General features: G+C 43.2%; 1 protein-coding gene across 5 annotated transcripts in view; it reads left to right on the top strand.

The window, feature by feature from the left end:
* The window catches only part of SLC4A8 (solute carrier family 4 member 8), a 112,508-nt gene that overhangs the window by 91,202 nt on the left and 8,934 nt on the right, over positions 1 to 12,372 (top strand). For 2 of the 5 annotated variants that reach the window (XM_027542907.1, XM_027542903.1), the window contains 6 exons: positions 780 to 893; positions 3,440 to 3,601; positions 4,501 to 4,752; positions 7,476 to 7,544; positions 8,750 to 8,923; positions 11,203 to 11,340. In XM_027542907.1, the coding sequence (XP_027398708.1) occupies positions 780 to 893; positions 3,440 to 3,601; positions 4,501 to 4,752; positions 7,476 to 7,544; positions 8,750 to 8,923; positions 11,203 to 11,340 (909 nt within the window). The other 3 variants (XM_027542906.1, XM_027542904.1, XM_027542908.1) reach the window with 3 other exon arrangements.

The following is a 12,372-nucleotide window of genomic DNA, read 5'->3' on the forward strand; positions in this document are numbered from 1 at the left end:
AGGTGGGAGAGTCTGGTGTAAGAAACAGCAAGGAGGGCTGTGTGGCTGGGACAGGCAGAGTGAGTTTGGGAGCATTAGGACCTGAGTCAGAGCAGTAATGATATCAGATGTGTGTGGGCCTCACTGGCCAAGGAGGTCTCTGGGCTTTTTAGCTCCGTGAAATGAAGAGGCATTTCAGGGTTTTGGTAGAAGAGTGACATGATCTGACTTGTGTTTTGAGCGCTCATTCCAGCAGCTTTACATAAGGACAGAGCCAGGGTTAGGAGTCTGCTGCAGCTACGGAGACGAGAGCTGCCGGTGCCTCTGATCTGGTTGGGAGCTATGGGGTGGTGAGAAGGGGTCTGATTGTGGGCATGAGCTAAAAGCAGAGCCAACAGGACTTGCAAATGGATTTGATGTTGGGGCTGAGAGCAAAGAGGAGTTGGTGCTGCTGCGAGGTCTGGGTGCAGCTGGATCTTGTTGTTCCCAGGAAATCTTATTCCAAGTTCTCAGAGCTATTCCCTAAATGCTGGGCCCAGATTCTCTAAACAGAACTCCTCAGAGTTTGGAGTGGGTCCCAATAGAATTTGTCAGAGGATTCATTCTCCCTTATGACACCCACACTTTGGTGGTATTAATTTGGGCATGTTAACATAGTCCTGTTGTTTAAATATGCTTGTATTAATTGACCAATAAAATTAAATCATTCTTCTGAGCATGTTTAAGCATTTTACAATACTCGAGTCTTTTCTATTGTGTTTAATCTACTGTAACACATCTCCAATCCTTTTTCGTGCCAGGTCCGCTCCATGGTGAGTGACTTTGCTGTTTTCCTCACTATCTTCACAATGGTGATTATTGATTTTTTGATTGGAGTCCCATCACCCAAGCTTCAGGTTCCCAGTGTGTTCAAGGTAAACAGATCTTAGGGTACTCGGTGCCCTTATGTAGTTCATAGACTCTGATCCCGAGTTATTTCAGGGGCCTCTCCTTATCCTAATCATGTATTTTGTAGTCCTCTAAATCTGAGTTGTGCTGCTCACGCCATACCATTCAGAAAAGCAAACTCTTCAGGCTTAACTGAGTTCAAATTAGAAAAGTCAGAAAACCTAATGTTGTTTAATGAATGAAAAGCCTTATTTATTTTCTTAATGCCATTTATACAATGAAATATGAGAACTTGCCTGGTGGTCCACTGGCTAGAACTCCATACTCCCAATGCAGCGAGCCGGGTTCGATCCCTGGTCAGGGAACTAGATCACACATGGCTCAACCGAGAGTTTCCATGCCACAGCTATTAATAAGATCCAGTGCAGCCAAATAAATAATTAAAAAATAAAACAAAGGAATATCTGTATTTACGTAAACATATACCAAAGACTGTGGGAATGTGGGTCTCTGGAACAAGTTCTGGTTCCCAGCACTTCACTGAGCATCAGCTGTCTTAGGAAATCAGGAAGGGTGAAAAGGCTCTTTGTAGGCCTCAGTCCTGCTCCTCAAGTATCTTGCCCCATGAGGAGGTGAGGCGGTGGAGGAGCTTCACCCTCATTCTAGGGCCCCCACCAGAGTAATCGTGACCTCTCTTCAACCCTAATTCATTGTTTGTATATCTGTCTATAATCAATACTGTTGATCCAAAAATCTATACAAAAAGTAAAACAGATGATCTACACATGGGGACTCGGATCTGGGGGTACCTACTGAGGAAACTGAGAAGATAGAACAGCTGAGCTCAGTTCCACAGATCCCCACAGGGTGGGGAGAGGAGGAAACCTGGGTGTCCTTGGGACCGGAGAGGAGCCAGGAGAGGAGGGAATGGGGAGGCTGGGGAGGAGGAGGAGGCCGGGAACACAGGCCCGTGGCAACTTGTAAACACCCAGCATAGTCGGCCTTCGTCTTCCCTTTCTGTCTCCCTGAAGCAGGCCTGGTTAAAAATATCTTTTTCTGTAATTGCTTGAAAAAATTTTATTTTGTTTTGTTAAATTCAACTGAAATGCCATCCAGTTAGAAATTGATGGATTAAAAAACATACTCTTTAAAAGTATATACCTCCTATAATATATATCATTCTCACCCTGTGTGAATGAGTGCGGTCAGCTTTTTCTCTAATAGCTGGCTGAGGTCGACAATGCAGGAGGAATGGCTTTTGTGTAAAAATAAGTACTCGGAGCATTAAGCAGTTCTTGGAAAGGTTTCCTGATGGGTAGGCTTCAGATAGTCAGAAGGCACTGCATTTCTGAGACATCTGGGAAGAAGGCCTCTGGAAGATGGGAGAGACGTCAGAGAAAATGGGAGAATGTCAAAGGCAGTGCTGCTCATTGGCAGGCCTCCCTTTCAGGAAGCAGAGAGAACATTTTCTTCTTTTTTCTCTTCCCTATTACACCACATCACCCCCAATGACCAAGACCCAGTCTGAAGGCTAGTACTATTATTGATGGGTGAGTAGGACACGACTGAGCGGCTGAACTGAACTGAATGTCAGTCAGGGATTAATACGTTTTTGTGTTGACCTAACAATTTAACTACCATTTAGAACATTATTACTAAGGAAACACAGATTCTATAAACTTTCAGAACCTAACCTATTAATAATTTGGGACTTGGTGACATTATTGAAGAGTCTTTGAATCCTAGAATGATAACCAATGTGGAATCAAATACTTTGGATTAAAGTCTTTGCTTTGTTCATGAGTTTGGGGCCAGTTTGTATCCCTGGCCTTTTACCTTTCATCCCTACTTGCCAATCAAAGTGAACTTTTCTTACCCAGAGTACCCTGGCATTTTTTTTTTGAGATTTATGAGAGTTTAGTTAGTTTATAAGATTTATGAACAGTGGTCTTACAGGGTCATTGAAGAGGATCCCAGATCATGCGAGTCCCCAGATTCAGTGTTTTGGGCTCCTCTCTCAGGTCTCCAGGGCCTGGACCTTGTTTCATTGCTGATAGGAGGTGAATCTTGGACCAGGCCCCTGAGATTCCATGTAACAAGACTCTGTTGCCTTTATTTGTGCTGTAAACATACATGATACGGCTTCTGGTGGGGAGAATAGTGAGGAGGATAATCAAAGTTATTATATTGTCTTTGAAAGTTATAAATTCTTCTTTAAACAACATATTTTATTATTAGTCAATATATTTTATCTGGGTCAATGCGGAGATAAAGTCACTTTTTCTGTACACAGGAGTTTGGAGAGCCAGGGAAGGAAGTGAAGGATTAGTGAATATTCCATAAGAAATTGACAATTGAGGACTGACTCTTTCAAAGGGGATTTGGAACAAGGTCATAGATTTTCTAAGGGATTGCTGTATTTCATGCCCCTCCTTTTTTTTTTTTTTTTTTTGAGAATTTTCATTCAAGAATAATAAGAAATGTGGTTGTTGTGATTCAGTTTGATCTGTTTTGCCCTAATGACTACAGTTAACTTAAAATACAAAAATAAAACCTTGCTTTTTCCCTTTAGCCAACACGGGATGACCGAGGGTGGATTATTAGTCCCATTGGCCCCAATCCTTGGTGGACTGTGATTGCTGCAGTTATCCCAGCACTGCTCTGCACTATCTTAATATTCATGGACCAGCAGATCACAGCCGTCATCATTAACAGGAAGGAACACAAACTCAAGGTAAGAAAAATTTCTGACCTAGAATAATGGCATAATAATAATGGCAACCTATTACATCTTTAAAAAAATTTAGGGAAAGCCCATTTAGACCAGGAACTGTATTACCTGGGTAAAAGCAGTCATGGAAGGAGCTCATGGAAGGAGTTTCTAGGGGTTTCTGACTCCTTCATTAATGACAGAGATTGGTTTGGAGATGAAACTAGAGTAGAGCATGATTGTGCAATGTGAAGGAAGCTTGGAATCTATTACTCTCCTCTCAGACCTATGGGGGAGGTTGGTGGGCAGAATTCTTGGTGGTCCCAATATGGTCATATGCTCTGGTCCAGGGTTATCTTCCTGAGGTTCAGGTTACGGCTTGGACCACTGTTTCCTGGAGACAACTGTTCTCCCATTGGCGTACATTACTGAGGTTTCCAGACTGAACCTTGAGCCCATGAATCCTAGGAGGTAGGGTTGGTGCCAAAACATTGATTAGTGAGAGGCTTCATGACTTGTCTCTATTCCTTCATTCCCTAGAGTAGGCAACCTCCATATTTGGCAAGGAATGGGGTGTGTTTATAGGAACCTATTTATTGCCAACTCCTGTAAGGTCGACCCTCTAGAATGGTCAAGATATGTCTCTGGCTACTCTGCCGAGAAAGGATGAATCTTTGAATATGTGATACTCAGGGTGAGATCTGGGGACACTTGGATAAAAACTGGATATTGGTATGTGTAGGACACGCTAAGGTTTCTCTTTCTTCTCTGTTCCCTCCAAACCAGGAGGGGCTGCAAGACTTCTGGAATCCCTGGACCCCTTCCTTATCCTTCCTGCTTTGGGCCTGAGACTCTTAGCTCACTGTCCTATGTCCCACTACAGCCAGCCCACTGATGGTGATGGAGACTCTGTTTCCCCACAGAAAGGATGTGGCTACCACCTGGACCTGCTGATGGTGGCCATCATGCTGGGTGTCTGCTCCATCATGGGCCTGCCCTGGTTTGTGGCTGCAACTGTCCTATCCATCACACACGTGAATAGCCTCAAACTGGAATCTGAGTGCTCTGCCCCAGGAGAACAGCCCAAATTCTTGGGCATCCGAGAACAGAGAGTGACAGGCCTTATGATCTTTGTGTTGATGGGCTGCTCAGTCTTCATGACAGCTATATTAAAGGTAAAACCATTCATTCGTTCATTAGGTAAATATTAAGTGCCTCATTTGTGCTGGGAATGCAGTGGTACAATAAACAGATACACATACAAATACCTGCCCTGGGGTATTTATTCTAAGTGGAGCAAGACAGATAAGATGTAGTTAAGGAAGTTAGTTAAGAAAATAAACAGGGTAGTTACAGAATGTAATATGTGATCAAAGGAAATATAGTGTTGTATGGTTCTATAGAGAAGTAAAGGGATGTGTTTTGTTAGTGTGGTCAGAGAAGGCCTCTCTAAGGAAATGGTGTTTAAGATGAGATGGAGCCAGCCCTGCCATGCGTGGTGGGAGAGGACATGGGGGGAAGGGAGAAAAGCAGTCTAGACAAGTCCTGAAGTGGGAAATAATGATACATGTTCTAGGAGCTACCAGGGCCGTGTGGCTCAGGGATGTTAAAGCAAAAGCACTGTGAGATGAGATTGAAGAGCGCAAGGGCAGATCATGTAGGGCTTGTTGACACTGGTAAAGGTAACCTTCAGAGAGTTTTAACAGTAGAGGGACATTATCCATTTAATATTTTTTAAAAAGATCTCTCTGGCTCATATCTAGAGAATAAGTATTTAAGGTTGAGGAAAAATAGAGGTAGAAGACTGTGAGTCTGTTTAATAGACTGAGTCTATTACAGGTGAGAGAGGATGGTGGTTGTATAGGGAAGTTGGTAGTAAGGAATGCATAAAAGGCATGACTTCTGTATATCTTGGAGGAGATCAGGTCTTGCTGGTTGATTGGATATGGAATGGGAAAATGGAAACATCAAAATGACTGCTAGGTTTTTGGCTTGACCATCTGGGTGCAAAGTGATGGCATTTAAGGTGGAGAAGGCTGTATGAAGGAGGAAGTGATTTTGTAAGGGATGGGCTGTGATCAGATTTGAGTGAGATGTCTGGTAGGCATCTGAGTGAAGAGGCTGGGTAGGGGTTACTAGACTAAAAATATAAATGTGGGAGTCAGCAGCACATAGGTGGTAGTGAAAGCCAGGGGCATAGATGAGCTCACTCAGGGGGAAGGGTAGCTATAAAAAAGGAGGAGTGGAGAGAAGAGCAGAGTCCATGGAGGTCCAATATTTAGAAGGTGGGTAGAGGAAGAGACAGCAACAGAGACTCAGAGGAGCTGCCAGAGGGGGAGGGGGGGAACCAGGAACATATGATGTCAGGGAATTCAAGCAAGGGGAATGATTGGTTGGAAACTGTCTGGAAAAATGAAGACCAAACCAAGATCATTGGGTTTGGCAACATGGAAGCCTAATGAGACTTGCCAAGAGCAGATTGATTGGAACAATACAGTAGAAGCCTAGTGATGGGGACCTGAAGCGTATATAGGTGGTGAGGAAGTAGAGTGTGGGCAGACAACTCTATCAAGAAGTTTTTTCTATTGAAGTAGAACAGCGAAATGGGCAGTGGCTGGTATGAGACATGGGGTGAAAATAGGATTTTTGGAAAGATAGAAGCTACCTTGAACATGAGGAAAAAAAATTGTTGTGGGTGAAAGGCCTGCCTGTGGGAAAAATAGGATAAAAAAGAAAGTTCAAGCCCCAGCCATTGTGGGGCACTTACTTATCTCCCTTGCCTCCTTCTCCCGCTTTTTAGTGACTCATCAGCCACTTCAGTCTGCAATGCAGATGCTGTTTAAGGGTGCAAATTGGCACAGGTGGGACAGGATTCTGAACCCTCCTCCTGCCTCCTTACCTTCCACTTGATCTTGCCACGTCTTCTCATGCCTCTTCCCCCTTTTACTCTCTGTCCCTGGCACGCCCCCACCTCTGATCTGGGTGCCATCTGGAGGAGCCCAAAGGTGTCTGCTCTTTGGGAGTGTAACCATGAGTCATTGTGGTGGGCATTGCCTGGCCTTCCTAGAACAGTCTCAGGAGGATTCTTTTAGGCAATCATTCAGTAGTTCTTCTAACAAGGTTAGCACCAAATTGAGATGTCTACTCACTCTAGAGCCAGAACAACATAAAATCCAATAGAGATTTTCTAGTTCAAAGAAGAATTATGTTTAGACGTGTTCGTTAGCCCCAGAATAAAAGCAAGTTGAGTGTAGTCTTTGCAGTGACATTTTCCTTGCCTTAATTCCACGGGCCTCATTACCTCGTAAAGCTGCTCTGAAAATTACCTAGATTGGTATAATGTGAGAAGTGTGCGTATGTATTCAAGTGCAATAGAATCATGTTGCCATTTCTCCCTAAATTATTCTTCATCTGACAAGATACCTCCCTACCCCTGCCCTCAAATCTCTGATTAATAAAAAGCAAATGCTTGTAGCCTATATTAAAATACACCAAGTCCCTGAGGAGATGATTATGTGATTACAAAAGATTTAAAAGATTTCAGTTCTGTAAAAGAGATGGGTGAGTGTGTGTGTGTGCGCATATGTGTGTGTGCGTGCCTGCCCAGTTCCCTGGAGGAGGAAGAACCAGATGGGGAGAAGATGTGAGGCCTATGATTTAACCAGGACCGGATTACACTTACATGTAATCATTTCATTTCAGAACAAAATGATTTGTATCATTGTCAGCTTCTGTTTTCGCTTCTGCTTCTTAATCATGTAAAGACAGCAGAAATGAACGCAGCATTTCTGCAGTGATTTTGTGAGTTTGCTTCCTTCTCGGAGGTTTGGCAGTTTATATAATCTTGAGTGTGCTATGATACACATTGAATTTCTGGTCTCTGCCCTTTCATTTTCAGTTTATCCCGATGCCAGTCCTGTATGGAGTCTTCCTCTACATGGGAGTGTCTTCCCTGCAAGGAATTCAGGTACTATGGGGTTCAGCCAGGCAGCGTCTTCGCTCTGTGAGCTCACCTTCCTGACCAAGGAGAGCAGCTTCCCTAGGGAACCACAAGCCAGTTCTTGAGGAACTATTTCCTAGTCTTGCTGCTTAAGCTCTTTTAGACATTCCCTTGGACACTGGGCAAAATGCAGTCATGTTGGCATGAGGGCACAGAGACTCGCAGGGTGGCCTGACTCAGCGCCATGGTTCCAGTCCTTCGTCAGTTTTATTCAGCAGTTATCAGACATGTAGTAAACACCAGGTGTTTTGTCAGATGCTAGTAAACTTAGATCTGAAAGGCTGGTCAGTAGCCAAACGGGCTTCCGCACATGCATGTGTGCATGGCAAGTTGCTTCAGTTGTGTCCTCCTCTTTGCGACCCTGCGGCAGGCTGCTCTGTCCATGGGATTTTCCAGACACGAATACTGGAGTGAGTTGCCATGGATGCCACTAGCTTTGGTCCCAAGCTAAAGTGTGTGTGGGGGGTGTAACTGAGGGTACACTGGTGAAGAGATTGGGAAGTCATGGGAACTGCCCCAGGTAAGCAGGTATTACTTCCTGTCACACATTGTCTTTCCCCATCTATCAACTCATTCCTCTGAGTCCTTTGAATTGAGAAAATCAGGAGCTAGCTCATTTTATCATAGATAAAATGATAATTTAATTGCTTCTTCTATTGGTGGCTGGTTCCTCTTCGTTTTTTTGAAATGTCCAGTAGTCACTTTTATACACTGAGTTCTTTGGGCAGGTTATTTAATCTCTCTGAGTCTCTGTTTTCCTTTTTATAAGGATATTTTCTATATCCAGAATGTTGTGAGGTTTCATTTTATGTTTTTACTTTAAATAATTTGTGAAAAGCTCCAAACTCCTCCAAGAACAAATAGATTTGGGCTTTTAAGCAGAAGAATGCCATTGGCCTATTTTGTTTTCAGTACTCCCCAAGAAAGAGCTCTCTCAGGAGCTACAGTATGGATAGAAGAAAGTTGAACTGAAAATGAGAAGGAAGATTTTAATGTGATGCTGTCCCTTACCAACCTTGGCCAAATGACCTGTTCTCTTTGAGACTCAGTTTCTACTTCTGTCAGGTAGACATGGTATTAGCTACCTTTCAGAGCCTGTGATATAACGACGTGAGCGGGCCCAACAAGCCCCAGAACAACCACCGAAAGATGAGCGCTGACTCCCTTTTCAGTTCTTCGACCGCCTGAAGCTCTTCGGGATGCCTGCGAAGCACCAGCCGGACTTCATTTACCTGCGGCACGTGCCGCTGCGCAAGGTGCACCTGTTCACCCTCATCCAGCTCACCTGCCTCGTCCTGCTCTGGGTCATCAAGGCATCTCCAGCGGCCATTGTCTTTCCTATGATGGTGAGTTGTAAAAGGTATTGTTCTTTATTTTAAAAAATAGTGATAAAATAGGCGTAATAGAAAACCTAGCATCTTCACTATGGTTACCTGTACAATTCAGTGGCGTTAAGTACCTTGTTGTGCAGCCAGCACCACCATCTTTCTCCAGAACCTTCTTCATCTTGCAAAACTTGAAACTCTGTACCTGTGAACCAATAACTCCCCTCAGTCCCTGGTGACCACCATTCTAATTTCTGTCTCTATGAATTTGACTCCTCTCAGGACCTCATGTGAGTGGAATCACAGTATTTGTCCTTTTGTGACTGGCTTGCTTCACTTAGCATACTGTCTTCAAGGTTCGTCCATGTTTTGTCAGGGTGGGTTTTTTGGAGAACATCCATCCTAATGGGTGTGAGTTAGTATCTCATTGTGGTTTTGATTTGGTTTTAATGTCCCCAGTGGTAAGTTATGTTGAACATCTTTTCATGTGTTTATTGGCCATTGGTATATCTTCTTTGGAGAAGTGTCTGTTCAAGTCCTCTGCCCATTTTGAGATCAGGTGGTTTGTTTTTCTGTTGTGGAGTTTTAGGAGTTCTTTCTGTATTCTGGATATTAGTCCTTTATTGATGGTGAGTTCCTGTTTTTTTGGCTGGTCTTCACAGACCAAGCGTTATTTGGGGGACCTTGAGGTATAGAGGCATGTGTGTAGTAGTTTGCCATGCTTTTTTTTCAGGACTATCCATCTGCCTTTCTGCCTGTCTGTATTTCTTTCTGTTTATTAATCTTTCTTTCATGAATCTGATATGGAGAGAGGACTCTTCATGTTTGTGATAATTTGCGTATTATCTGAAAGCAGTATGGTTCCAGTTTAGAATTCATTGCAATCAGAAGTATCTATAGTGATGAAAATGCACTGTTTCAAGTCAGTGGGAGAGAGGAAGAGGTGTCTAGCACTGATAAGTGACTGGGACACCCCTACCTCCTTTCAAACGAAGCAAGGGCTTTGGAAAGGAGACCAGGAAAGCTGAACTGTGTGGTGCAACAGGTGACAATCTGTTTCCTAAAAGCAGGGTGATGATGAAATACATGCCACCTGACCACCTCACTGTTGCATCTTGTCCTCTTGATGCCTTCCTCTCTCTGGCTCACTCTATGTCATGAGAACGCTGAGCATTCAGTGGGCTGTTTGAAAGTTATCCAAAGGATGGGCCTCTGGAGGGAAAAGGCAATGAGGGTAATATCGAGTATTCATTTACATACTTTTGAAGTCTGTCTTACTGGGAGAATATTCAAGGATGAAGAAACTTCGGGGTTCTTTTCCCCTAATCTCCTAGATATATATCTTCCTGATGGGATTCTCAGTTTTGTCAGAGTACATGTAGGGTTCTGCATTGGGGTGCTATGTTCAGGGCTTGAGTGTTTGGTTAAAGAAATAGCAAATTCCCAGCAAATCCTGGAAGGGATACTTTCAATTTTGGATTTATTGTGAAAATAGTTGTTGAAATTAAGGGGAAATGAATACAGTTAGCCAGATTTTCCCCATTTCTGATCCAGTCACTGGATTTAGCTGGTGAACACCAGTCAGTCCAGGCAGGGCATTCTGGGGTATTATTGGTTCTCCTTTGGCTGAAATGGCCCTTATGGGGAGAAAGTGGAGAAGTATTTGAGAACTCTGGTCATTTCTATTGAGTTGATTAGCTGTCATATTTTAGGCAAGTTACCTTCTCTCCCTGGGCCTCAGTTTCCTCATTTATAAAATGAGTGTCAAACCACGTCAGAGGCCAGAGACAGAAACCACTCGAGATCCATGCAGCGGACATAAAGCAGGGCTTTGCAAGTAAATGTACAGGCAGAGGACCAGAGGAAATCCAGATGGCCCTTCAAGGCGCCCTAACCCTGTGGTGGCCCATGCTTGGGTTGGGTATAACTGGCCCCACCAAAACCATCTCCTAGAGAGGCTTGCCACCCCTATCCTGCCCTCTAGCCCTTCCTACTGGTCTCGAGCCAGGAGAAGACAACTCTTAGGGCAATCTGACAATGAGGGTTTCTCTTTTCAGTGAAGAAATTAAATTAGTTCAAGCAGGGAATTAATAAGTTGTAGAGTTGTTATGATGATAGTTAAATAAAATATTGTATATAAAACACTTAGTATCTGGTATAGAGAGCCTCAATAAAAGGCAACTGTGATGATTGAGTTTGATTCTGCCTGACATGTCTTAGTCTGCTGTGAATATAAGACTTGATTTTTTACTCCAGAAGGGAACAAGCCCCTTTAATTCATTTTCTTTATATTTCTTCAGGTTTTGGCCTTGGTCTTTGTCAGGAAAGTCATGGATCTCTGTTTCTCTAAGCGGGAGCTGAGCTGGTTGGATGATCTAATGCCTGAGAGCAAAAAGAAGAAGTTGGATGATGCCAAGAAGAAGGCCAAGGAGGAAGAGGTCATAGTTCTTGCACCAACTGCACACTTTGGGGCAGCCTCAAATTACAGAACATAGGAAGGGCCACATGAAAAGTCAGCATGTCTGGAATCCCAAGGGTTATATTTAGGATTGGGGAAGATTACTCTGAAGACATTCTCAGCTGATGTCTATCCTTCATCTTCAAATTTGATAACCAGTTGTTTTTTCCTCTGTTTGTCTACAGCCTACTTACCAGGTTTACACTTAGAATATGAATGTGAATGTGCTTTTATTATCAGATTGAATAGTTTATGTTTTCCCAAAGGTCTAATTTGATAATTATTCAAAATCTATTATTTTCTGAGAGTGTTTGTTACATACTTAATTGCAGATGGTGTTGTGGTTCATAGAGATAATTTGTATAGGACTTTCTGTCCTTTCTCATTTTCCTGAGCACTTGGCATCTGCCATCCACACAATGGACCTTTAGTCAGTGGCTTATAATATGTGCAAAGAATGGATGTATAGCAAAATGAAAATACCAGTCCAAGAATGAGCCTGAAAGAGTTTCCACATCCAGTTAGTGCCTGAAATAGGCACTCTGAAATTCATTTTAGAGAAATTTTTTCCTAAAATCTTGAATTTTGAAAATCTTGTGTAATTTTTTCGAGCTATAACTGACACATAATATGGTGTAAGTTTAAGGTATACAGTACAATGATCCTATATAAGGATAAGCCAAAAATTCAATCCCTGGGTCAGGAAGATCCTCTGGAGAAGGAAGTGGTAACCCACTCCAGTATTTTTACATGGGAAACCCAATGGACAGAGGAGCCCAGTGGGCTACGGACTATGGGGTTGCAAAGAGTCAGACACAAGTTAGTGACTGAACAACAACAACAAGCCTAAAGTAGGATAGTCCAAAAGTCCGCAGGCTAACCAACACATAGGGTATGTTATTATGGGGGTTTCACACTGGTTGCAGAGGAAAGGAAGACTAGAGTGAGTAATGTCCTCCACATCACCAACATTCCTATAGGGCTTGCCAGTGTGGGAATTAGGAGTGATCTC

Source organism: Bos indicus x Bos taurus, chromosome 5 (assembly GCF_003369695.1).
Source record: "Bos indicus x Bos taurus breed Angus x Brahman F1 hybrid chromosome 5, Bos_hybrid_MaternalHap_v2.0, whole genome shotgun sequence".
NCBI classification, from domain to species: domain Eukaryota; kingdom Metazoa; phylum Chordata; class Mammalia; order Artiodactyla; family Bovidae; genus Bos; species Bos indicus x Bos taurus.